This window comes from Podarcis filfolensis (genome assembly GCF_964270895.1).
Source record: "Podarcis filfolensis genome assembly, chromosome: 12".
In the NCBI taxonomy this organism is placed as follows: domain Eukaryota; kingdom Metazoa; phylum Chordata; class Lepidosauria; order Squamata; family Lacertidae; genus Podarcis; species Podarcis filfolensis.
In genome coordinates, this window is record NC_139614.1 from 54,936,266 (window position 1) to 54,961,993 (window position 25,728).

Genomic DNA, 25,728 nt, shown 5'->3' on the forward strand with positions numbered 1-25,728 from the left:
CCCAAGATCACCCAGTGAGCTTCATAGAATCATAGAATAAAATCACAGAATCATAGAGTTGGAAGAGACCACAAGGGCCATCGAGTCCAACCCCCTGCCAAGCAGGAAACACCATCAGAGCACTCCTATGGTTGTCAAGCCTCTGCTTAAAGACCTCCAAAGAAGGAGACTCCACCACACTCCTTGGCAGCAAATTCCACTGTCAAACAGCTCTTACTGTCAGGAAGTTCTTCCTAATGTTTAGGTGGAATCTTCTTTCTTGTCGTTTGGATCCATTGCTCCGTGTCCGCTTCTCTGGAGCAGCAGAAAACAACCTTTCTCCCTCCTCTATGTGACATCCTTTTATAGCTTTGAACATGGCTATCATATCACCCCTTAACCTCCTCTTCTCCAGGCTAAACATGCCCAGCTCCCTTAGCCGTTCCTCATAAGGCATCGTTTCCAGGCCTTTGACCATTTTGGTTGCCCTCCTCTGGACACGTTCCAGTTTGTCAGTGTCCTTCTTGAACTGTGGTGCCCAGAACTGGACACAGTACTCCAGGTGAGGTCTGACCAGAGCAGAATACAGTGGCACTATTACTTCCCTTGATCTAGATGCTATACTCCTATTGATGCAGCCCAGAATTGCATTGGCTTTTTTAGCTGCCGCGTCACACTGTTGGCTCATGTCAAGTTTGTGGTCAACCAAGACTCCTAGATCCTTTTCACATGTACTGCTCTCAAGCCAGGTGTCACCCATCTTGTATTTGTGCCTCTCATTTTTTTTGCCCAAGTGCAATACTTTACATTTCTCCCTGTTAAAATTCTTGTTTGTTTTGGCCCAGTTCTCTAATCTGTCCAGGTCGTTTTGAAGTGTGATCCTGTCCTCTGGGGTGTTAGCCACCCCTCCCAGTTTGGTGTCATCTGCAAATTTGATCAGGATGCCCCTGAGTCCATCATCCAAGTCGTTGATAAAGATGTTGAATAAGACCGGGCCCAAGACAGAACCCTGTGGCACCCCACTAGTCACTCTTCTCCAGGATGAAGAGGAACCATTGACCCAGTGGGGATATGAACCCTGGTCTCCCTGGTCCTAGTAGTCTCATGCTCTAACTACTACGCCACACTGGCTCTCTATGTTCTACCTCCACTGCCTCTGAACACCAGTTCCTCGGAACGGCAGGGAGTGAGAGTGCTGCCGCTGCGCTCAGGTGCTGCTTGTGTGCCTTTTGCAGGTATTTGGCTGGCCTGTGTGAGAACAGGATGCTGGACTGGATGGGCCACAGGCCTGGTGTGTTATGCTGTAGCCCTGGTGGGGGCCACGTTGGCAAAGGCAGAGGCACACATTTTACAAGGATAAGCCGGAGCTATTTTGTTGTTGTTGTTGAGTCGTTTAGTCGTGTCCGACTCTTCGTGACCCCCTGGACCAGAGCACGCCAGGCGCTCCTCCCGCAGTTTGGTTAAACTCATGTTAGTGGCTTCGAGAACACTGTCCAACCATCTCGTCCTCTGTCGTCCCCTTCTCCTTGTGCCCTCCATTTTCCCCAGCATCAGGATCTTTTCCAGGGAGTCTTCCCTTCTCATGAGGTGGCCAAAGTCTTGGAGCCTCAGATTCACGATCTGTCCTTCCAGTGAGCACCCAGGGCTGATTTCCTTCGGAATGGATAGGTTGGATCTTCTTGCAGTTCATGGGACTCTCAAGAGTCTCCTCCTGCACCATCATTCAAAAGCATCCGTTCTTTGGCGATCAGCCTTCTTTATGGTCCAGCTCTCACTTCCATGCATCACTACTGGGAAAACCATAGCTTGAACTATACAGACCTTCGTCAGCAAGGTGATGTCTCTGCTTTCTAAGATGCTTTTTACAAGATGTAAAAGGTGGCAGCTGTGCAGTCCTGGTTTTGGAGAGGAACCCACCTGGGCTGCTTTTCCCAGAACAGTCACCCTCTCCCCTTCATCCCTCTGAGCAAAAGGCTTCCGAAAAATCTTTCCCTGAGCCTGGCATCTGCTTGCCCTTTAGAAACCAAGTGCTCCAGCTCTGTTGGAAGCAGAGAGCGCTGAGTCTTCCTGCTGGCAGAGGCCAGCCTTGGGGAGCAGAGGGAGGCATCACCACGTCCTGACAAATCACCCAAGTCCGACTTAATTGGGGTCAGGCTTGATGCCAGCCAGTCGGGGGCATTGTCCGTGTCCTGGACAAGCTGAAACACGTCCCAGAGGCCATTAAGAACCCGGACAAAAAGGGCTGTGTTGGAAAGCCCAACCTGAGTGGACAAAAGCACAGAGGAACGCGCAGGCCCTGGCAGTGCCAAGCCAGAGCTGGTGACTCTGTTGATTATGCCCTTCTCCTGAGGCTAGTGGGTGCTGGCAACTCCAAAGCACTTGGCAGTGCAAGGTTGCCCGAGTGTGCTTTGGGGTGCATCTGGCTACAGCTGGTCTGCCAGCAGTGGTTTTCTAAACCAGCGTGTCTTGCATGTCAAAATAAACACATGTAGAGTTTGGATCTGATATCCTGCTTTATCACTACCCTAAGGAGTCTCAAAGCGGCTAACATTCTCCTTACCCTTCCTCCCCCACAACAAACACTCTGTGAGGTGAGTGAGGCTGAGAGACTTCAGAGAAGTGTGACTAGCCCAAGGTCACCCAGCAGCTGCATGTGGACGAGTGGGGAATCAAACCCGGTTCACCAGATTACAAGTCAACTGCTCTTAACTACTACACCACACTGGCTCCCAACAGCGCCGGCATGCACAGCCAATGGCTAAGGAAGTTGGGAGCTACAGTCACAGAATCAGAGAATCGTAGAGTTGGAAGGGAACCACTGTCATCTAGTCCAACCCCCTGCAATGCAGAAATCTCAGCCAAAGCATCCATGACAGATGGCCATAGAATCTCTGCTTACAAATCTCCAAGGAAGGAGAGTCCACCACGTCCCGAGGGAGACTGTTCCACGGTTGAACAGCTCTTACCGTCAGAAAGTTCTTCCTGATGTTTAGTTGGAATCTCCTTGCTTGTCGTTTGAAGAAACTGGATCATAGAATCGTAGAGTTGGAAGGGACCCTATCATCTAGTTCAACCTCCCTGCACTGTAGGAATTGCAGCTCAAGAATCCCAGTCCAACAACACCTGGAAGGTCAGAGGTCAACCCCTCCCCCACTCCTGGTGCATAGAGAGATTGTGCATAAGCTATTTAAAAACATCATCCACCATGGAAACGGCAAATGTGGGAAGCTGGAAAGTCCTTGCAGCATTTGGAGCGAGAAGATTTCTCTCCAAAATACTCTTGCTTTCCAACGCTGGGGATTTGACTAACCAGAGGACATCAGAAGCCTCTCCCCGGGAGATTTGTCTCCCTGGGTCCAGCAGAACTAAATCCCTGAGGCTCAGAGCCCTGCTTCTCTTTGAGGTGGCCAGTGTGTGTTATCACTTGATACTGTAGGTGGGGACTCGCATCAAGGGGCGTTCCTCCATGCGAAGACATCCCCTCCACACAGAAAGCTAGTGGGCCAGGGGAAGGCGTAACCTGGAACTGCTTTCTTGTGGCATGGAGGTGCATTCCGCGGTGACAGTTCCTCACTCACAAACATAAATTTGCCTCCCTAGCAAGAGGTGTTATCCTACAGCAAGCCACTGCTACGAATGTGCATTAGATACCGTTCTCAGGCTCGTCACAGACAGCCTTTACAGGACGCAGCAAGGAGCTGAAAATTCTCAGGGATGGAGAGGTTGGCCGATTCTTGGGAAGCTGAGGGTGCTGGTGGGAAGCAGCCCAACCTCCTTTCTCGGTCGGAAGGCAGAGCCAAGCAATTCCCCCCACCATTGCAACCTTGGGGATGGTCTCTAAGCACCCTCCTGCCGTTAGAAACACATGGGACTGGGACAGCGAAGGTTGCTCCATTGGGGCAAATGGGGCACAGCCCGGCCAACGTCAGCCTGTCCTTCATCAGTCCCCATTGGTCCCCCTTCCTACTGCCCAGGGGCTCTCCAAACTTCCTCCTCCATGTTGCCCTTGTAGGACTCGGCAGGGAGGAACAACACTCTTGTTAGCTCCGCCTGCCATTATCTCTGGCGCCACCTACTGTTGGCCTCCCAGATCCAACGAGCACCAGCCGCCGCTGGGCTTGGTGTTCCGTGTCAAGGCACATTCAGGAAGATGTTTGCGGGATGGCTCTCCGTGAAATCCACTGGAAGGAGGGCGGGATGTACAATAAAGAAGGTGCGTGCAAAGGAAAGGGGGACGGGAATCCGGGAAGAAGAGAGTGTCAATGGCAAGAGCGGGGAGACAGGAAACAAAGATGTGTAGAGAGCTAAGAGACAAGGGAAAGTGACCCAAAACATGGGAGCGGGTGGAGCAGGAAATGAAAAGTGCAGCGTAGCGGAAGAGCCGCCGCTCGCCTCTCCCGAGTGATAGAAGTCTGAAATGGAACTCACTTTCCCATTGGGCTGCTTTGGGGCACCCTCTTTTGAAACAGCCGTTTTAGTGGGGGCCGTTTTAGATACTGCATTGAGTTCGGGCTTTCGGGCAGCCCCGGCGGACTCTGCCTTTCTTTCTACTTTTGCCTAAATGGAGACAAATGGAGGGTGACGTTTTGCATCATGAAAGGAAATAAAAATATATAACGGAACGAAAAGCAATGATGGGGAGCGGAGGGCGGCTGGATGTCTAAAACAACATTCATGGGGATCCGACAGGCCAGGGAGGGACCCGCACACAGGTTGGAGGTGGTGGTCTGACGGGATGGGAGAGGGGGAGAAGCTCGGGGCAATGGCTCAAGAAAGTAGCCTCCTTGCCTGGAGCTGGGAGACCTGGGTGGAAGCCCCCCCCCACCTGAAATGCTAGCCAAGGGGGCGGGTCTCCCTTTTGCAACTTAGGGACCCTTCCCCTGCTGTCCACGATGGTCACAGCGGCACCTGTGTGATGCTCAAGCCTGGAGGGAGTCTTCAAGAGCCGGCGCAGCATGGCACAAACTGGGGAGTCTGGTAAATGGCTCTCCACCCCAAATTCTGTGTGATGGCTTTAGGGGTTGCTTGTGCGTAAGTTGCCGCCGCTCTGGGCTAGGTTGGCTGGTTAAACCATTTCTCGCTGGACAGCCATCCACTCCGTGGCTGTTCAGTCGCTGGCAGAATCCGTCAGTGGGCGTTTCTTAAACCTTTTCCAACATAAAAGTTGTTTGACGCCCAGTCTCCTCCTACTCTCCCTGCGCGGAAGTCTTGTGCGCAGGGAGGGCGTGGGTAGCGGAGGACCTGTGCTCTCCCCGCTGGTGTCCAGTGAAGAGTCCCGGAGCCTGCTCTCTGCTTCCCCCATTGGCCCCCCTCTATCCCTGGTGTAGCGCTGATTTTCTTCCCCAACAGGAGACCTGCCTCTCTCCCTGCTTGGCCCCTCTCCAGCATCGTTGTGGAGCCTCGCCTCCTCCTCCTCTAGTTCCGATGGCAGTTCCCTGACATTCTGGTTTGGGGCAAAATGTGGCAGTCGCTCATTCAGGGGCAATGCAATCTAAGGATGTTGGATGTTCTAATCTAAGGATGTTGGACAGCTCTAAACGGCCTCGGTCCAGTATATCTGAAGGAGCGTCTCCAACCCCATCGTTCTACCCGGAAACTGAGGTCCAGCACCGAGGGCCTTCTGGCGGTCCGCTCACTGTGAGAAGCCAAGTTACAGGGAACCAGGCAGAGGGTCTTCTCGGTGGTGGCACCCGCCCTGTGGAACGCCCTCCCACCAGATGTCAAAGAGAAAAGCAACTACCAGACTTTTAGAAGACATCTGAAGGCAGCCCTGTTTAGGGAAGCTTTTAATGTTTGATGTATTACAGTATTTTAATATTTTTTTTGGAAGCCGCCTAGAGTAGCTGGGGAAGCCCAGCCAGATGGGCGGGGTATAAATAAATAAATAAATAAATAAATAAATAAATATATTATTATTATTATTATTATTATTATTATTATTATTATTATTATTATTATTATTATCATCATCAGCTGTTCCAAGCTACAGGTCTTCCAAGACGGAACACCCGTTTTTGCTATCCACCAATATCCAAAGGGCACAGTCTCTTGACCCAGACACCTCCACCCTGAAAACAGTCCCTGGACGAAAGTTGGAATTAATTTCTCAAAAGCCCACAAAACCATTTCTCTTCTGGGGTTCCCACTCTTTTAAAAAAACACCGGGTTGTTCTCGGCATTGGGTAAGATTCCTGTGCCACTGGGGGGGGGGCCTTTTAACCCCCAAAAATTCTTGCAGTTAAAGCTGGGTTCTGTTAAGGCTGACTGCTTCAAGCCCACCCTAGGGAACGACGAGACAATGGTGCAGATGGTACTGAGCAGTTTCAGGCCTGGAAACACAGGTCAGAGACTCAGCAGCCAGTGCAGGAAGCCAGATGCTCCCTGCCGGTGTCTGATGCTGGCGGACGTCTAAGGAACAGGAGCTGCCTTCCTGCTCTTTGAAGCAAAGGCACCTAAAGACAAGGCAACCTGCTCCATCACAAATTCTTCTAATGCATCACAAACAGAGGGAAGACTCAGGAGGGAGCAGCCAACTGGGAGAGAACAATTAGGCTGTGAACATGCATTCCATTAAAATACATCTCTTGACTGCGGAAGCGCTAGAGTCAAAGGGGTGCCAGGATTCAGAGGGTCTCCCCTCTGATCCTGGCTCCCAGCAGCAGCAGCAGCAGCAAAAGCAGCTCAAGCCAGTCTTGCTCCCCTCCTTTCTTCCCACTGTCTTTCTTTTGGGACATGTCAAAATACAGTTTTGTTTCAGCTTCTCTTAAATGTGACTAAGGGCTGGTTTGTACCAGCTTTAGGAAGGGCTAGCAAAGGGGAAGGTCGTCGTAACTCGGAGGTGGAGCATCTGCTTTGGATTGAGAACATCCCAGGTTCAATGCCCAATGGAAACTCCAGGTATGTCTGGGAATGTCCCTGTCTAAAAACTTGCAGAGCTGATGCCAGCCAGCATAGTGAGTTGGGTGGACCAATGATCTGACTCAACTGCTGTTGTTGGCACCCATCTGTCTCAAGAGACAATGAAGTGCAGCTCCAGGAGTGAAGTCAAACCGCTGTGTTAGCAGCACCAAAGCAACCACCCTGGAGCGCAAGCCTGGGCAGTGTGTCTGGAGGTGCTGGGCTGCCTAGACAACAAGATCACCCTCTCAGCCCCACTGATGTGGTCCAAAGGAAAGCAGAGCAATATATCCGGCACCAGCTGGGCTGATTTGTGTAGGGTTTACTCCTTAGCCCTTTATTCTTCCAAACATATCCCACAAAGCAGTGGAGGTTTAGGATCAGAGTTTCCTCCTCCTAAATGAGCTACCTTCCCAGGCAGATGAGCCCCACCTGCCCCTTCTGACTCAATACAGTGGTGCCCCGCAAGACGAATGCCTCGCTAAACGAAAAACCCGCAAGACGAAAGGGTTTTCCGATTTTTAGCGGCTTCGCAAGACGAATTTCCCTATGGGCTTGCTTCGCAAGACGAAAGCCCATAGGGAAATCTCCGGGGACAGCGGGGAAGCGCAGCGCGCCTTCTCCTCTGTTCCCGGACCTGTCCTGAAGGCTTGCGGTGGGAGGTCTGGGAACAGAAGAGAAGGCGCGCAGCGCTTCTCCTCTGTTCCCGGGGCTTGCGGTGGGAGGAGGGTTTTTCCTCCCCACCGCCAACCCCTATCCGCAGCTTGGAGAGCCCTGCGGGGAAGTCCTGCAGGGCTCCCCAAGCTGCGAATGTCTGCCCTGCGCGAGGGGCGCTCTGAAGCAGAGCGCTCCTCGCGCGGGGCAGCAGGCTGCTATCCGCAGCTTGGGGAGCCCTGCGGGGAACTCCTGCAGGGCTCCCCAAGCTGCAGATGTCTGCCCCGCGCGAGGGGCGCTCTGCTTCAGAGCGCCCCTCGCGCCGGGCAGCAGGCTGCTATCCGCAGCCTAGGCAGCCCTGCGGGAACTCTTCTGAAGGCTGGCGGCGGGAGAAGGGCTTTTCTTCCCACTGCCAGCCTTCAGAAGGCTGTCCCCGGACCTGGTCTGAAGGCGGTCTCCATAGGAACGCATTAATTGATTTTCAATGCATTCCTATGGGAAACCGTGCTTCGCAAGACGAAAAACTCGCAAGAAGAAAAAACTTGCGGAACGAATTAATTTCGTCTTGCGAGGCACCACTGTATATGTATTTATACATAGACAAGTCTCATCTTAATTTGTGCATGCTGACCTCAAGTGGGTGTTCTTTCTGAGGCCTCATAATGCTGGTCCTGATCCCCAGGAAGTCCAGGACATTTCGACTACTGGAGAATCTTGCTGACAAGCCTTGGGCCATGCACATATTAATGAAGCTCTGAAGGGAACTACGGACTCTATGGACACTGATATGGCCATTCCCATTCCCTTTGGCACGGCTGAAGATGATGCAATTTCTGATCCTGGTTTGGAAGGGAGTTGAGAGCTAAGGACAGCCAACTCTTCCCCCATGGGTGGGACCCAAAATCTCTTTTAGGGGTGCTGACGTTTCCATCCTTGCAGATGGGGCACACAACTCGTCCCGCCAATTATCCACAGGGAGAGATCTGAAGCCCCAATATTTCAACCCATCTCTTCCAACATGTTAGCAGATTTAAGGCTGGGGAGAGTCCGTGGGTTGTTACTTAAGGTGAAGTGAATGCATTAATAATAAATAAATAATAAACCCTTGGTTGCCCCAAGTAAACATTGGGTTTGAGGCCCAGCCAACCAGGGCAACATAAGAACCCCAGCAGATTTATGGCCCTGATTCCGCCCCCGCAAGAGGGATCTCACAAAATTAATCCAAACAGAGACCTGTTCCACTGGTCTTTCATGCTGTCCGTGAGAAACGGAGAGCAAGCAGAGGCTCACTAATTTGAGATGTGTTTGGCCACACAAAGATGGCACCTCTATGGAGGGCCCAATCTCTCACCCTGAAAATTTGGGGATTAGCCAAACCTGCAGAACACAGCAGCGGCCAAAAGGGGACTCTGTAAGAGAGCCACATCAAAAAGCTCTTTGCCCGCCCTACAAGCACTCTCCTGGCTGGACCAAATCCTTTCCTCCGAAAGCAACCCCCCCAGAGGTCTGAGCTCTGCGTTTCCAGATCCAAAGCACCTGCTTCTCTGCTGCAAAAAAGAACTAAGGCTGGCAGCTACAGCAAGTGTGAGGGGCTTGAGGACAGCAGCAGCAGCTCCTTCTACAAGAAGGACATGGCAGTCCGCGGCTATCTGGAGGTTTTGCTGGACTACAACTCCCATGATCCTTAGCCATTCACCATGCTGGCTAAGGCTGCTGGGAGTTGTAGTCTAGCAGCACCTGGAAAGCCACTGTTCTCTGGATTTCAACTCCCATCCACCCTAGCCAGCATGACCAACAGACAGGGATCATGGGAGTTGTGATCCATCATTGCTGGGAGTGTGTCATGTGAGCACAGGCAACCAATCACCCAGAGAGATATGGGGCAGGGGGACTTACCCGTCCTCCGCCAGGCTGGTGCTTGATGTTGTCCGTGGAGCCAATCTTGGAGCGGACGTTCTTCAGGTCGGGGGCCGACACGCTACTGGTGGGGGGCCGGGAAGGCTTGGCGACGGGGCTGGTTTTTGGTGCGGTTTTGAGCGTGGACGCCTTCTTGGGTTCGGCGGCAGAGCTCCCAGTTCCCGAGAGCCTGGGCGTGGCTGGCTTGGGCCGGCTAGCGGCTGCTCCGGGCAGGCCGGGGGCAGCAGCAGTCGGGGTGGTGGCGCTGCTTTTGGCAGCAGTGGAGGCCGGGGCGCTCTTTGGACGGCTGAGGTCAGCTGCCGAAGGAGGAACAGAAGGAGGAGGAGGAAGAAAAAGAGGGCCGTCAGCAGGGGAAGCCGCAGAGCCACCTGAAGAAGCCCCACGTGGCCACCCAAAGAAGCAAGCAGGAAGCAAAGCAGGGAGAGCGGGTTACCTGATGGCGATTTTGCGACGGTCTTCTTGGCATCGGCAGGTTTTGCGTCTGTCTTGATGGCTGCACAACACACAAAGACAGCAGCCGAGCTGAACCTCTGCTCTGCCAGGGTCAGTCCACGGCAGGGCCTTGCTGGTGCCACAGCTAAGCAGGCTCCCACCGCCCCTGTCAGGATTCCCAACACCCTACACTTCTCTCATGGCAGCGTGGTGTAGTGGCTAGTGTGCTGGACTAGGGAAGGTAAAGGTAAAGGGACCCCTGACCATTAGGTCCAGTCGTGGCCGACTCTGGGGTTGCGGCACTCATCTCGCTTTATTGGCCAAGGGAGCCGGCGTACAGCTTCCGGGTCATGTGGCCAGCATGGCTAAGCCACTTCTGGCGAACCAGAGCAGCACACGGAAACGCCGTTTACCTTCCTGCCGGAGTGGTACCTATTTATCTACTTGCACTTCGATGTGCTTTCGAACTGCTAGGTTGGCAGGAGCAGGGACTGAGCAACGGGAGATCACCCCGTCGCGGGGATTCGAACCACCGACCTTCTGATCGGCAAGCCCTAGGCTCTGTGGTTTAACCCACAGCGCCACCCGCAGGAAACCCAGGTTCCAATCCCTGCTCAGTTAAGGGAACTCACTGAATGACCTTGGGCAAGTCACGCTCTCTCAGCCTAACCTACCTCTCTGGGTTGTTTTGAGGCTAAAAAATGGGGAGAACTGTGCATGCCACCTTGGGCTCCACCACCCACATCATCTTGCCTCCTGGATGCTAAATGTGTACCATCTACATAGCCATTTTGGGATGTAAGCAGCATATATGAATCAATTAAAAAGCAAAGAAAGAGAATGTGCAATTGAAGCAGGCAACACAAATGCTAGGGGTGAGACACAAACTATGTTATGTTCAGAGGAGACCTGCTGAAATAAATGGACTTGTTACTTAAATCTATTTATTTCAATGGCTCTAACCTAGCCATTTTAAAATGCAATTCCTAGTGTTGTCACCGTTTTCCATCTCTTCTAAGCCCAAAATAGCCTCCAAGGCAGTTGGCCATTCTCTCCCTCTCTCTGATCTGAAGAGACACATTGCTCTTAAGAATTGCAACTTGCAACGCGCTACGCTCCACACAAGGCAGGGAAACTCATATATATTCAGTGTCAGTGTAGATCAAATCCTGCACCGACAGCAAAGCAGTGAGAAACCGACTTGCTGGATTGGACAAAGGTACTCAGGCAGCGGCCAGCCACTGGGAAACTCGTAAGACAAAGAAGAAATCCACGACTGTGATGACCCAGTGTAAACACTGCAAGAATTGCTTGTTTTTCCCACTGTGGGAAACGACTAGAAGTTCTGCACAGTGCTATTTATCAAGCAAACCATACACAGAGCACTGTTGGTTTATGAGCTTCAGTCTAATATATCTCCACCGGTAGATTTAGAAGTTTAAGCTTGAAGCAGTATACAGCCCAGATCATACACAGGCTGGGCTAACTAACAGCAAGGTCCTGTTCCTCAGTCCCTGGGGTTGACATTTAACACACACACAAATACGTTAGAAGCTGCCTTAGATGGAGTCAGACATAGCAGCCTGCTGGATCAGGCCAATGGCCCTTCTAGTACAGCATCTTGATTGCCCAGTAGCGAACTAGATGCCTCTTTTGGGAAACCTGCAAGCAGGATTCAGGCACAAGGACCATTATTCTGCAACTGGCATTCAGAAGCATTGCGGCCGCCAACTGCAGCCATCAATATCCTTCACCTGCATGAATTTCTCTCATCCTCTCCTAAAGCATCTAGGTTGGTGGCCATGATTGCCTCCTGTGGGAGGGAGTTCCACAGGTTAACAATGAACCGCATGGAGAAGTCCTTTCTTGCTGGGTCCATCTAGCTTGGCCATGTCTGCTACATTCACCAGCTGTGTCTCTCCAGGGTTTCAGAAAAGGGATACTTCCAGACCTGAAGATGCCGCTGGGTACTGAACGCGGAACCTTTTGCATGCAAAGCAGAGGCTCTACCCACTGAGCTACATGTCCCTAGGTTGCTGAATTAGCAAAGCTGGAATGCAAGAGCGTGCAGCTTCCAAAACCAACGTCCCTTTTCCCGACAAGCTTGGGGCAGAGGAATACTCACTGGAGGGCCTTTTGGGCGGGGAAGTGGCTGTGCTCCTTGGTGCATTCGTACTTGCAAGTGCCGTCGACGGCCTGGGAGTGGCTGGGCTGCTTTTTGTGGCCGGCCGAGGAGTCGTAGCGGACGGGGGCTTCAAAGGAGAGGTCCGCTTATCGGGGCTCTTTGCGTCTGTCCCCTGGAAAGAAACAAACAAAAAGGACCCAAGTCAAACAGAGCTTTCCCCGCTGAGGACAACCTCTCATCCATCTGAGATGCTTGTTCAGATTTTCCCTGGAAAAGAGTTGCATGCCCAACAGCACCACTTTCAGCTTTGCAACCTTGGGTGGGCTTCATGGAAAGAGATCTATAGTGAGTTGCAAAGTCTGCCACTTTTCCCTGCAAGGGTCTCCCTGTTCTTCCCATAACATGTGGGAGTCTGTCTTTTCAGGAGGAAATGAGAGCTTGGTTTAAATCAAGATATCCTAATCTAATGGGGCGGGGTGAATAGAATCGATGGGCAGGCACATTCTGTATCAGCAGCCAATCAAAATGTCCCCAAATACTGGGCAAACTTCCAAGCTATTCTCCCATAAGCTGCATGTTCAGCAAAGGGGTGGGTGAAGATTGCTTGGGGCTAAGGCCAGAAGGTCTCCATTTAGTGACCATCGTAAAGGTGGAGTGTAGGAGCAGATAGCAGACTTAGCTGGATCAGGATCTCCTAAGGGCTACATAGGTTTCAGGCTCAAAGGAACTACAACAGCAAGTAATGGCTGATAACCCCAACCCCGTTTTTGAAAACAAAAAATCTCTCTTTTATCCTAAATCTGTCTCCAACCTCAAGCAAAACACAACAGATTATCTGTGGTCAAATGAGTGATTTCACCTAGGTTTGGAATGCTGGCCAAAAGGACGACCAAATGTTGCCTGCTTAGCATTTGACAGCAGTCAGGTCAAGGATAATAATAATATTAATATAATTTATTATTTATACCCCATCCATCTGGCTGGGTTTCCCCAGCCACTCTGGGCAGCTTCCAATGGAACACTAAAATACAATAACCTAATAAACATTAAAAGCTTCCCTAAACAGGGATGCCTTCAGATGTCTTCTAAAAGTCTGGTAGTTGTTGTTCTCTTTGACATCTGGTGGGAGGGCATTCCGCAGGGCGGGCGCCACTACCGAGAAGAACCTCTGTCTGGTTCCCTGTAACTTGGCTTCTCGCAGGGAGGGAACCGCCAGAAGGCCCTCAGAGCTGGACCTCAGTGTCCGGGCTGAACGATGGGGGTGGAGACACTCCTTCAGGTATTCTGGACCGAGGCCGTTTAGGGCTTTAAAGGTCAGCACCAACACTTTGAATTGTGCTCGGAAATGTACCGGGAGCCAGTGTAGGAGGCCTTTGCTTGTATTAAAGGGGCAGAGGACTGAGGGATCACTAGGGTTTCGCCCCTCCCTACTTAACAGGAGTCGGGACAATTTATATGTGTGTAGGCTCGCAGGGGTCTGAAGGTTTGAAGTTCCACCAGCTCCCTCCCCAGAATCTCCAGGGGAAGAAGTAAAATTGAAGACTGGGGGGTGAGAAAGAAAACTAGGTTGTGGGATGCGGCAAGGTAAGGACCCCTGACCATTAGGACCAGTCGTGGCCGACTCTGGGGTTGCGGCGCTCATCTCGCTTTACTGGCCGAGGGAGCCAGCGTACAGCTTCCGGGTCATGTGGCCAGCATGACTAAGCCACTTCTGGCAAACCAGAGCAGCACACGGAAGCACCGATTACCTTCCCGCTGGAGCGGTACCTATTTATCTACTTGCACTTTGACGTGCTTTCGAACTGCTAGGTTGGGAGCTCACCCCGTCGCAGGGATTCGAACCGCCGACCTTCTGATCGGCAAGTCCTAGGCTCTGTGGTTTAACCCACAGCGCCACCCGCGTCCGCAGGGACAGGCTAATTTCTGCTCATGGAGGGCCTACACAGGAACTGTTCCTTTACAAACTTGAGCACTTCTACCTTTTAGTGTGGCAGGACCTACACTTTGGAACTCCCTGCCTATTGATACCAGTGCAGACAAGATTAACCAGGCATGTAGAATGTAGAATGTTGGCGTATTTTTTAGTTTATGGATGATTTCATTTGTTGGGATCTTTTAAATTCTTCTTGACGATTCTACTGCTTTGTCTTTTTTGAGGGGTTTTTTTGAGGGTTGATTCGGCAGTTTCCCCTTTTCACTATCAGGTGGTGTAAAAATCTTATGCAATAAAATAAGTAAAGCGCTGCCTTTAATTAATTTATTTCTTAGTTCCCTGGCTCTTTTCCGCTCACTGGAATCACTTGTGCTCCCTCTTCCTTTCCCTGGTCATCTGCCAAGAGGAAGCTCTTTTAATTACAGGCAGAAAAAGAAAATTGCTCCACAGGCTTAGATGATGTTTGTCCGAGACCATCTGGGACTTCTGGGCAATGATCAATTTATCTATGAACAACTGATGCAGCAAAGAAACATTGGGGGTTTTTGGTGGGGACAGAGAAATTTATTTGACAGGTTTCCTTTCCTTGCACAATACTTTAGAGTCGATTCTGATTGCTGAGCAGCAATTTAGAACCGGTGACATATTTTGGGATTAAACAGCCCTTTCCTGGCAGAGATCCAAAGTGTTCTCCTATGCTTGCTGTCCGCTCTGGTTTCCAGGCACACTAAGTCAATTATAAAAAGTGTCAAGATTTTGATGAGTGAGGCCTGGTAACTATGGGAACCGGGAACCGTAAGCTAAGGTTACTTAACCTAAAGGGCCGCATTTCCATTAAAATGTAAGCTCCGATGGCTCCTGCTCAGGGACAGCTCATCCCTTCGTTTCGGCTTTTAACAGGGCTGCTGAACCACCCAGAATGGAGGGGAGGCAGGTAGGGACCAGAAGAAGCCGGCAGGGCCGGCCCTGTGATGAGGCAGAGTGATGCAGCTGCCTCAGGTGGCAGATGCTGAAGGGCCAGAGCTGTGAGTGCTCTGCATTCCCTACGCTAGCCAGCTGCCGTCAAGTGCAGTGGAAGATGTATTCCTTTGACCAGTATTGGGGTAAGATGCTGGTCCAATTGGCTCTTCTAAGGGCCTTGGGGAAGGGCGCCATTTTGTCGTCGTCCTCAGGCAGCAAAATGTCTTGAGCCGGCCCTGGCAGCTGGCGCCCACTGGGACTGGTAGGGCGGAAAGAAGGGAGCCCAACAGCAGGTGGCCCCAGAGGCACCGAATTCTAGTTTTGTCCTCATCCTCTTCCGTCCTGAGCTGTACAAGGGCAACGCAGAGGCTAACGAACCCCCCTCTATTAACACACAAACCCTCTCTGTGCAGAAAGCTAAGGAGACCTGGATAGTTCACTTGGTTCGAGTGTGATGCGGATAACGCCAAGGTTGCGGGTTCGATCTCCCTATGGGACAGCTGCGTATTCCTGCATTGCAAGAGGTTGGATTAGATGATCCTCAGGATCCCTTCCAACTCTACGATTCTATGATTTTCCCTGACACGCTAGCTTTCTTCCTGAGTGGATTTTGAACCTGTACAGTGGTACCTCGGGTTACATACGCTTCTGGTTACATACACTTCAGGTTACAGACTCTGCTAACCCAGAAATAGTACCTTGGGTAAAGAACTTTGCTTCAGGATGAGGACAGAAATCGTGCTCCAGTGGCGTGGCAGCAGCGGGAGGCCCCATTAGCTAAAGTGGTGCTTCAGGTTAAGAATAGTTTCAGGTTAAGAACGGACCTCCGGAACAAATTAAGTACGTAACCAGAGGTACCACTGTATTTAGAAGCGATGCACCCTCGGGCCAAATGCACCACGTGCTTTTCTGGAAGGTCTGAAGTGGCGGCAGGGCAAATGGTGCACCGCTGAACGGGAGGACAAAGCAATGGCAATTTATCCAGGGACAGAGCAGGAGATGCCAATAGCCCAGATGTGCTCAATAGGACAACCCGGCTCCAAGGCCACAACCCTCCCCCCTTGCTCAAAAGTGACTTACCTTCGGTTTGGGCTCTTTAGGAGTTAAGGAGGAGGGTCGTGCGGCGCTCGTCGCCAGGCGTTTAGGGGTGGTGGCTGCGGTAGGGCTGGTGGCTTTTTTGTTTTGGCCTGGCATAGCGGTGGACGCCGGCCGCTTGGCAGGGGCAGCGGCAGCAGTGGGGACGCCCTTGGTTTTCGCTGCTGCTGCTGCTGCTGTTGCTGCAGGCTTTGTTGCTGAAGCGGAGGCTGAAGGCTTGGTGTCAAAACGTACACACACAGAACACACACACACAAGCAAAAAATGGACGTAACAAAAAGAAAAGAAGTGCATGGTAAACAAAAGGTCAGAGCGGCAGAAATGGGAGCAAAGAAACAAGTCGAAAAGGAAGGATGGCAGCATGCGGTTCTCTGAGCCTAAGGAAAGAGCTGCTGTGGGGAGGAGGACTAAATGTTGCACCATATAGGGAAGGGAGACCGCTCAGTGGAGGGACGTCTGCCTGGCAAGCAGAAGATCCAGGTTCAGTGCCCAACAGCATCGCCACAAAGGTCTGGGAGAGATCCCTTTCTGAAACCCTGGAGAGCAGCTACCAGTCAGTGCAGACAGTACAGAGCGAGATGGGCCAGTGGTCCATCTTGGAATTAGGGCAACTTCCTAGGTTCCTGTTTAGTACCACATCCATGCTGGAGTTTGCAGACTCAACCTCTCTCTAAGAATCAGCCCCCCGAATGAGACCTTTGGTAGAGTCAAATATCACAACAGCCTTGTAACTACATCCCCTGTGTCTGCACAGGCCTCTTGGTAAACTGAGAAACAGGAGTGACCTGCCAAGGGGCAGCAGAGAAGAGCCATCTCTCTTCAGGTGGGGAAGGGCTGTAGCTCAGGAATATCTGCTTTGCATGCAGGTTCAAATCCTACTGGAATCTCCCGGTAGGGTTGGGAAAGGCTCATGTCTGAAATCCTGGAGAGCTGTTGCCAGTCAGTGTAGACAACAGTGAGCAGTTGGGGGACCGGTGGTCTGACTCGGTATAAGGCAGATTCCCATATTCCTAAATATGGGTCCCAGGATCAGTTCCCAGCTTACCTGGAGAAAAGAGTCTCAGGTGGCAGATGAAGAAGAAGAAGAGTTTGGATTTGATATCCCGTTTTATCACTACCCGAAGGAGTCTCAAAGCGGCTAACAATCTCCTTTCCCTTCCTCCCCCACAATAAACGCTCTGTGAGGTGAGTGGGGCTGAGAGACTTCAGAGAAGTGTGACTGGCCCAAGGTCACCCAGCAGCTGCATGTGGAGGAGCGGAGACACGAACCCGGTTCACCAGATTACGAGTCTACCGCTCTGAACCACTACACCACACTGGAATGTGACCCTTTCTCGGCTGCTGCCAATCAAAGTATACAGTGGTACTTCAGGTTACAGATGCTTCAGGTTACAGACTCCGCTAACCCAGAAATAGCACCGTGGGTTAAGAACTTTGCTTCAGGGTGAGAACAGAAATCGTGCTCTGGCAGCAGCGGGAGGCCCCATTAGCTAAAGTGGTGCTTTAGGTTAAGAACAGTTTCAGGCTAAGAACGGACCTCCGGAACAAATTAAGTACTTAACCCAAGGTACCACTGTATACTGGGTGCCATGGCCTGGTTGGACACAGAGGAGTGGTGGCGGGAACCAGCTGGGGAAGCCCCCAGGGGAAGAAGGCTCAGAGCCCAGGCAGGGATTGGTCGTGGGATGACAAAGAGTGGTCAGAGGGAGAAGATGGAGAGGAGGAGGTGTTAGAAGCTGAAGAGGTAACAGGGCTTAATGAACTGGAAGAGTCTGTGGCAGAGAGAAGTGTCAGTTTGCATTTCTTAGTGCATAAAGTATTGATCTGGTGCTTTTAGATCTGTCCTATTCTACTTAATTCAAGAGGGTTCTGGAAGCCTCTCTGTGTGAAAGATACAAGCAGGAGGTTCATGATGTTTGGGTTATTCCTTCAGAGAAGCTGAATACAGCTGGTGGAAACTGGTTATGTTATCTCTTCTGTCAAGGTCATACTGACTATAATAACAATGCCAGAAGGCGCCAGGGTTTCACTTTCTCTTTCTATCTCTTTTCCTTCTGGTGTTGGTGTTCTGTGTACAGTGGTACCTCTGGTTAAGTACTTAATTCGTTCCAGAGGTCCATTCTCAACCTGCAACTGTTCTTAACCTGAAGCACCACTTTAGCTAATGGGGCCTCCTGCTGCCGCTGCACCGCCGGAGCACGATTTCTGTTCTCATCCTGAAGCAAAGTTCTTAACCCGAGGTACTATTTCTGGGTTAGCTGAGTCTGCAACCTGAAGCGTATGTAACCTGAAGCACATGTAACCCGAGGGACCACTGTATAGTGTTAAGCTTCAGACTTATTATAAGTTATTGTAAGTTTAAGTTAAGTCTGCTGCAACTAGATTTATTATAGACAGGGCCAATCCTGAATGTATTGGATTTGTGACCATCCTGTGCCTTCAGTAGCAGTAAAACTCTGCTGGATGAAGTATTAATTGCCTCTGGTCTATTTTTTGGGAATCCTGCAACGTGTTTTTACTCTGCTAACTATACGCTGAGTTCTGCTCTGGTTCAATATTGAGTAGAATTCCATGACAAGAAGTCCAGAATCAGAGGCGGAAGCAGGAGAGGAAGGAGGCCAAGAGGCAGAGAGGAGTTTGGCTAGTGAAGAGTCACAGATGTCTCCCCCTCCTGCTGCGACAAGCTCCTCTCTCCCCTTGTCTCCCTGAACCAGAAGAGGGCTGAAACCAGTGGAGAAGTGGCAGGCTGCATGCAGGCACAGTCTCCGATTGCCTGGAAAAAGCTCTGGAGATGAGGGGACTTAAAACAGTCTCTGCAACTGTTTCATTGGGGCAAGACCTACAGAGGAAGAGTTGTTGCTGTGCTCATTAGTCCTGACACACCTGTGCAGATTCCGTTTGGTTTTTTCTAACAATGTGTTAACACCACTGACTCTGTGTGCTTTACTGCTGGCTGGCTTGCTCCTGATCTATTTTCCAGAAAGGGCAACCTGTTCACATGGTGATAGCTGTCAGAACGCAGGGAGCTGCTTTATACAGAATCGGACCACTGGTTTATCTCGTTCAGTACTGCCAGCGTCAGGGATAGAGGAACTGTGGTCGTCCGTGTGATGCTGGACTCCAGCTCACATCATTCCTGAAAGGGAGTTGGAGTCCAATCACTTCTGGAGGTTCCCTCATCCCTGGTCTACCTTCACTGGCAGAGGGAAAAGGTGAAGTGAGCAGCTCAGCTGCTCTTCATTTCCAACTTGATGCAACACAATTCACTCCAGGCCTACTTATGCCTGAGGACTCCTCAAAGCACGCAGAACAGGGCTGGGTACAGAGCAGACATTGGGAAGAAAACTGCTCAAGAACTGCTCAGGATTTGTGCCAGGACTCTTCTCACAGCCACCACCGGGTTAGAAATGAGAAGCTTAGGGATGGGGTTAACAGCCTTGAGTGCCATCAACTGGGCTTGGTAGCCAGCTACTTCTCTTGGGAGCCCATCAGCTCAGAGGACAGAACTTATTGTTGGCTTAAGAAGCAAAAGGGGGGCAAGCAGGGTGCCGAGAACCAAAACCCGCAGCGCTGGAAGCACAACACGGTCGACCCTCACCTTGGCTTTCTTATCAGGGCTCGGCGGAAGCTCCTTGCTTGGAGGGGCCGCGATGTCGTTCGCTGTGGTGACCTCGGCGGCTGGTTTTATCTCTTCTGGTTTTGCTGACCGAAGCAAAGAAGGAAAAAAATGAAATTAATTAAAAAAGGCACTCGGATTCCATGCATCAATGACAGGCCTTTAGCAGAGGCTGTATGACACCACGAAAGGAAGAGAGGTGGAGCTTGGACAGAGCTCAAAGAGCACAGCTGAAGGGACAGGTATCGGTGCCTCTTTCACTACCGCAGGGTGCTGCAAAGTCTTCCCATCACACTGGGAGTGGACTTCTACATGCTGGTTAGAGGGATTTGCCGTGTTTAGGCAGCAAACTTGGCTTTGCTAAGCTTAATCTGGAAATGGTGGAGCGCACGGCACGTAGATCTGTTTCCACCACCACCCCAAACCCCCATTTTCAACCCACAAAGAGCAAATGTCAACCTGCCTTGACAACAAGCTATGAGCTCAGTTTCCACTTGTGTGTGATGTTACTCTGCAACCCATTTTGAGTGGATACCAGCCAAGAAGCCACCCTAAAATATTCCTACTTGCCTATTTAAAAGGGATGCTATCCTGGAAAACGATTAAGAAACAATAATCAACCTTTTAACTGCTGCTAAGATGATGCTAGCTAGAATTTGGGGAGGGGGGAGTATATCTTCTACCATACGCAAATGGATTGGGGGTGGAATGGTTGATAGTAACCATGATTAAATGAACTTATTAAATCCAGACTAGCAGATTTTTGGAAAAATAGGTTTATGTGGGTAATATTTTGGAATAACAACTTTAATGATGATATTCAGCTGTATGCTGCCTTCAACTTGTTGCATTATTAGTAATATTTCTTTATGGATATTCTTTGGTTTACCGTAATGAAATCTAAAGAAATAAGATTAAAAAAGCAGAAGCCATGGCTGCTGGAGGGTTTTTCAGAATGCTTCCTGTACTATGCCTACGCAGGATTTCAAAAGTCGCCAGAAGCGCCATGATCTGGCCGTGCCCATCTTCCAGGCCCTGATAAATATGGAGGCTTTTAAGATTTGCATTCATTCAGAACACATTCGAAAATGTCAAGCCTTCACACTGCCATGCACTGAGGCTGAACACATCGGCACACATTAACTCCCTTTCCATCGCTCGGTTCTAACCGTAACTGGCGTGCGGATACAGGGAGTTTGCTTGCACTTGCAGACCACAGGAGATCATTAGCAAGGGGGTCTGGACTGATCCCGCTGCTCTGCTCTTCCAGAGCTCATCTCAGTGATCCCTGGAGCCAGAAACACAAGCTAGGAGACTTCAAGGAAGGCGGTGCCGGGTGGCAGCCAGGAAGAGAAGGATTTTGGAGGTATGCAACTGCTAGGAGTTAAATGCAGCTGAGGGAAAATGCAACGCGGGAGGGACAATGGATCTTCCTCCTGCCACAGGGACTGCTCCTGAAGCACAGCAAGTTCTTAATATCACGATACGGACCAGATCGCAGGAAGCCGCTTTATGCCCAGGACTACGTGATGCGGAAAAATGCTTCATCCTGCACAGAGGAAGCAAAAGAAATCGCCAACACAGTATGCTCCCATCAACTCCAGCCAACACCACCAAAAATCAAGGATGATGGGAGCTGCATCCCAGTATGCTGGCGGTCCCCAACATATTTTAAAGTCTAACTGGAGAAGAAGAGGATCCCTCTGAACGTCCACCAGCCCACATGTTGTGCTCCTTCTCCCTCCATCTGTGGTCCCCAGGGATTGTGATTCAGAAGCATCACAGCCTCTGTCTGTGGAGGTAGAGCAGAACCACCGTGGTGAATAATAATAATAATAATAATAATAATAATAATAATAATATATTTATTATTTATACCCCGCCCATCTGGCTGGGCTTCCCCAGCCGCCCTGGGCGGCTCCCAACAAAATATTAAAATATCGTAATGCATCAAACATTAAAAGCTTCCCTAAACAGGGCTGCCTTCAGATGTCTTCTAAAAGTCTGGTAGTTGTTGTTCTCTTTGACATCTGGTGGGAGGGCGTTCCACAGGGCAGGTGCCACCACCGAGAAGGCCCTCTGCCTGGTTCCCTGTAACTTGGCTTCTCGCAGTGAGGGAATAGCCCCTGAAAGTCTTCTCTTCCCACAAAAGTGTCAAATCCTCTTTTAAAGCCCTCCAAATTGGTGGGCGAATCCCATGGTTTTTAACTATGAGGTGTGTGAAGAAGGACCTCTGTGAATCTGTCCTGAATCTTCCAGCAATGTTTGGGTTTGGAAAGGGCTTAGTTGGCTGACTGCGACCGGGGGTGGGGGGTGGGTGGGAAGGAAAAAGGAGAGTACATTCTTCTGGGAGGAACACCTAAAGCCCTTTGGCACGTGAGCTGGAAATACCAAAGGAGGGAGCTGCTCTGCTGCAATGTAGGTTTCTTTCTGGGCCAAGAAGGTGATGCCCAAAAGAGCCCATGGCAAAGGAGCCATGTACCTGGCGCTACCCGAGAGGGGCAGGAAGGAACTGGAACTGTAAGTTAGTCAGTAAGTAAATTTTTACTTATACCCCACCTTCCCCAGCCAAGACCAGGCTCAGGGCAGCTAACATCAAATACGTTAAAACACAATTGATTAAAATACAGCTTAAAGATTAGGATCGGGATAGAATTAAATGATTGCCCACGAATTACAACCACAGGGATCGGGAACCTCAAGTATTCGTGAGGGCCAGCTATCCATGTTGGTCCCACCTGTGCCCATAAAAGGGCCAAAGAGGTAACTTACAGGGACCCATAGAAGGGGGTCAAACTGGGCCTGGGCCGAAGGCCAGGCAACCACTTGGGCAATGCCAGGAGGCTTCAGACTTCCGCTCAACTTCCAGTGCTGGGAATGGCTAGCTGAAATTCCTGCATTTCAGGGGGCTGGACTAGATGATCCTCAGGACCCCTTCCAACTCAACAATCCAACTCAACAATTCTATGGTTTCGGTGCAGGGAGTGGGCTGGGATGCCTTCAGAATCCTATGCAGGGGTGTGTGAGAGGACATGGCCTTTTTTTTAATGGGTTTGACACAGGTGGCGCTGTGGGTTAAACCACAGAGCCTAGGACTTGCCGATCAGAAGGTCGGCGGTTCGAATCCCTGCGATGGGGTGAGCTCCCATTGCTTGGTCCCAGCTCCTGCCCACCCAGCAGTTCGAAAGCACGTCAAAGTGCAAGTAGATAAATAGGTACCACTCCAGCGGGAAGGTAAACGGCGTTTCCGTGCGCTGCTCTGGTTTGCCAGAAGTGGCTTAGTCCTGCTGGCCACATGACCCGGAAGCTGTACGCCGGTTCCCTCGGCCAATAAAGCGAGATGAGCGCCACAACCCCAGAGTCGGCCACGACTGGACCTAATGGTCAGGGGTCCCTTTACCTTTACTTCTTGACTCACTTCCCACAGCAACCCTTACAGGCCCACCTTGCTCCCCTCCCTCCAGATAACGTGGCCTAGTGGTTAGAGTGCCGGACTAGGACCTGGGAGAGGCCAGCATTCAAATTGCCACTTGGCCACAAAGATGACCTTGGTTGGTGGCCAGTCGCTGTCTTATCTCGAACTCGCCCACCTTGCAAGGTTGTTGTGAGGAGAAAATGGGGAGGAAGAGAACCCTGCCTGCCATCTTGAGCTCCTTGGAGGAGGAAAAAGGGTGGGATATAAATGCAAATTAAAAATCAATAAACAAACCAGCCTTGCGTAAGCAGAGAGACCAGGGGCAGGAAATGAGAGGTGCGGTTGGGGTGTCTGTGTTGCTAGAAATGAACTTCATTCCCTGCCCCTAAACCGAGTTATTAATGGGTTTCAGAATTTCCTTCCGCCACAGGCAGAAGCATGTATAATTCAGTTTGTCACACGGGCAGATTTCACACCATGGAAAAAGAAACTTGCTGCGGGACTCAGCACCCCCAGGGCCTCTGGCAGGATTAAATTAGCAGCCAGTTCACCGAGGCTTTTGGATGGCTCAGGGCTGTCTGCTGCCTTTTCAGCGACAGTCCATCTCCCCAAGTTCAAGGACACACAGACACGTCTTTAAACTCGTAGCTGCAGAGACCAGAAGTCACCTTTATGCAATAACTATTGATCTGCATTCCAACCCATTCAGCAGCCTCCATCTTGCCAGTTCTGTGTACGGTAAGACGCCACAAAACTGTTTATCCAAGCACAGAATGGGAGTTCCGTGCGGCTCCTATTTGAGATGGCAATTTATTTATGATGTGCTTATCCTACTCTTCCTGTATGGCATGGAGAAAAACGGTAGAGATAGTTTCTCTCTTGCACAGACAACGTCAGAAGTCGTGGGCACCCAACAAAGCTGAAGATCGAAAGATTCAGGACGGATAAGAACTTCTTCACGCAGCACAGAGTTGAGCGGCAGAACTCGCAGTGGTGGCCTCTAACTTGGATGGTTTTAAAAGAGGATTAGACAAATTCACGGAGAAGGACCTGGGATTGCTCAATCAGAGGTCAGCAACCTTTTTCAGCCATGGGCTGGTCCACCATCCCTCAGACCTTGTGGGGGGCCGGACTATATTTTGGGAAAAAATAATGAATGAATTCCTATGCCCCACAAATAACCCAGAGATGCATTTTAAAGAAAAGGACACATTTTACTCATGTAAAAAAACCAGACAGGACCCACAAATAACCCAGAGATGCATTTTAAATAACTGGCAGAAATGACTGGCAGAATCCGGGACCAGGGAGAAGAGGCGGTGGAAGAAGATTGGAAGAAATTTAAAGACTACCTACAGAAATATTGCAAAATTAATGAATGTTAGAATGATGTTGGATAGAAATTAAGTGGTTTCCAGCTGTAATGCTTTAAGAATATGGAAAAATGAATTGATAAGGGATGAAAATACTGAGTTATAAAATGTTAAATTATATATATAAGATGAATGAAAGAGGGTAAGGTTTTGCTGATTTGATTAGTTAAATGGGAATACAAGAAGGGGAGGTGTGAGGAAGTCAATGAAACAAGCAAATGAGTTTTAAGTTATGAAAAATAATTGTTTTTAAATTTTTTTGGTTTCTTCTGTATGTTTTAATTATTTTTTTTAATTTTAATTTTTATTATTATGTGTTTTTGTATATCTGTTATTGTAAAATCTTAATAAATATTTATTTAAAAAAAAGAGATGCATTTTAAATAAAAGGACACATTCTGCTCATGTAAAAACACACTGATTCCCAGACCGTCCACGGGCAGAATTGAGAGGGCGACTGGGCCGGATCCAGCCCACAGGCCTTAGGTTGCCTACCCCTGGCTCAGGTGGTAGAGCATGAGACTCTTCAACTCAGGGTTTTGGGTTCGAGCTTTGCTCTCCCCTCCTCCCCATCTGCTTAATTAACCACCCACCATGCTCATCAGCAAACATTTGCTTTCACTCAGCATTTAATTACGAGGCCATCCTCTCTGTAATGCTGCACGGAGTGCCAGTGCGTGAACATTTTGCCTTCCTCCTCCCCATCCCCTCAGCCCGGGAATACCTCGGGGGGTGGTGTGGTGCGGGAGCTGCCAAATCTTAATCAGGCCTGTTCATTAGTTCGTAAAGGCTGATGGGGGAGACCTTTCTGGCTGATGGAGCAGAAAGGAAGCCCGGGCCCCCCCTCCCCAAACAGGTATTGCGAGGACATCTCGCACGTGGAGGGGTGCAGACCCTCCACCCAGTAATTTGTCTCGACTCATCGGCTCAGCTGCCCTGGCAGAGAACACCCCCCCAAAAAAATTGTCCTATTCCAGGGTCTTCAAGGAGCCAGAGCCACATTAACTTGAGAATGATTCACCTCCTCTTTCTAATGATCTTGCTAATCACCTATTGATCCAAAAAGAAATCTTCACTTGGGGGGCAGGGAGCTCCTATGCCAGCCACTTTTGAATGTTCAGTTTGTTTGGGGGTTTTTTATTTTTTAAAAATTGTATTGTATGCCTAAACAGGCAGCCCTGTTTAGGGAAGCTTTTAATGTTTGATGTATTGCGGTATTTTAATATTTTGTTGGAAGGTGCCCAGAGCGGCTGGGGAAGCCCAGCCAAATGGGTGGGGCATAAATAATAAATTTATTATTAAATATTATTATTGTTGTTGTTGTTGTTGTTG

At 50.2% G+C, this 25,728-nt stretch overlaps 1 protein-coding gene across 24 annotated transcripts in view; it reads right to left on the bottom strand.

The window, feature by feature from the left end:
- Nucleotides 1-25,728, bottom strand: part of LOC310745908 (uncharacterized protein) — a 216,616-nt gene that overhangs the window by 21,266 nt on the left and 169,622 nt on the right. For 12 of the 24 annotated variants that reach the window (XM_083579072.1, XM_083579061.1, XM_083579079.1 and 9 more), the window contains 6 exons: nucleotides 19,591-19,694; nucleotides 15,978-16,208; nucleotides 12,005-12,176; nucleotides 9,881-9,940; nucleotides 9,427-9,743; nucleotides 4,408-4,536 (listed from right to left, as the gene is read on the bottom strand). In XM_083579072.1, the coding sequence (XP_083435198.1) occupies nucleotides 4,408-4,536; nucleotides 9,427-9,743; nucleotides 9,881-9,940; nucleotides 12,005-12,176; nucleotides 15,978-16,208; nucleotides 19,591-19,694 (1,013 nt within the window). The remainder of the gene's footprint in view (nucleotides 1-4,407; nucleotides 4,537-9,426; nucleotides 9,744-9,880; nucleotides 9,941-12,004; nucleotides 12,177-15,977; nucleotides 16,209-19,590; nucleotides 19,695-25,728) is intronic. The other 12 variants (XM_083579070.1, XM_083579068.1, XM_083579066.1 and 9 more) reach the window with 4 other exon arrangements.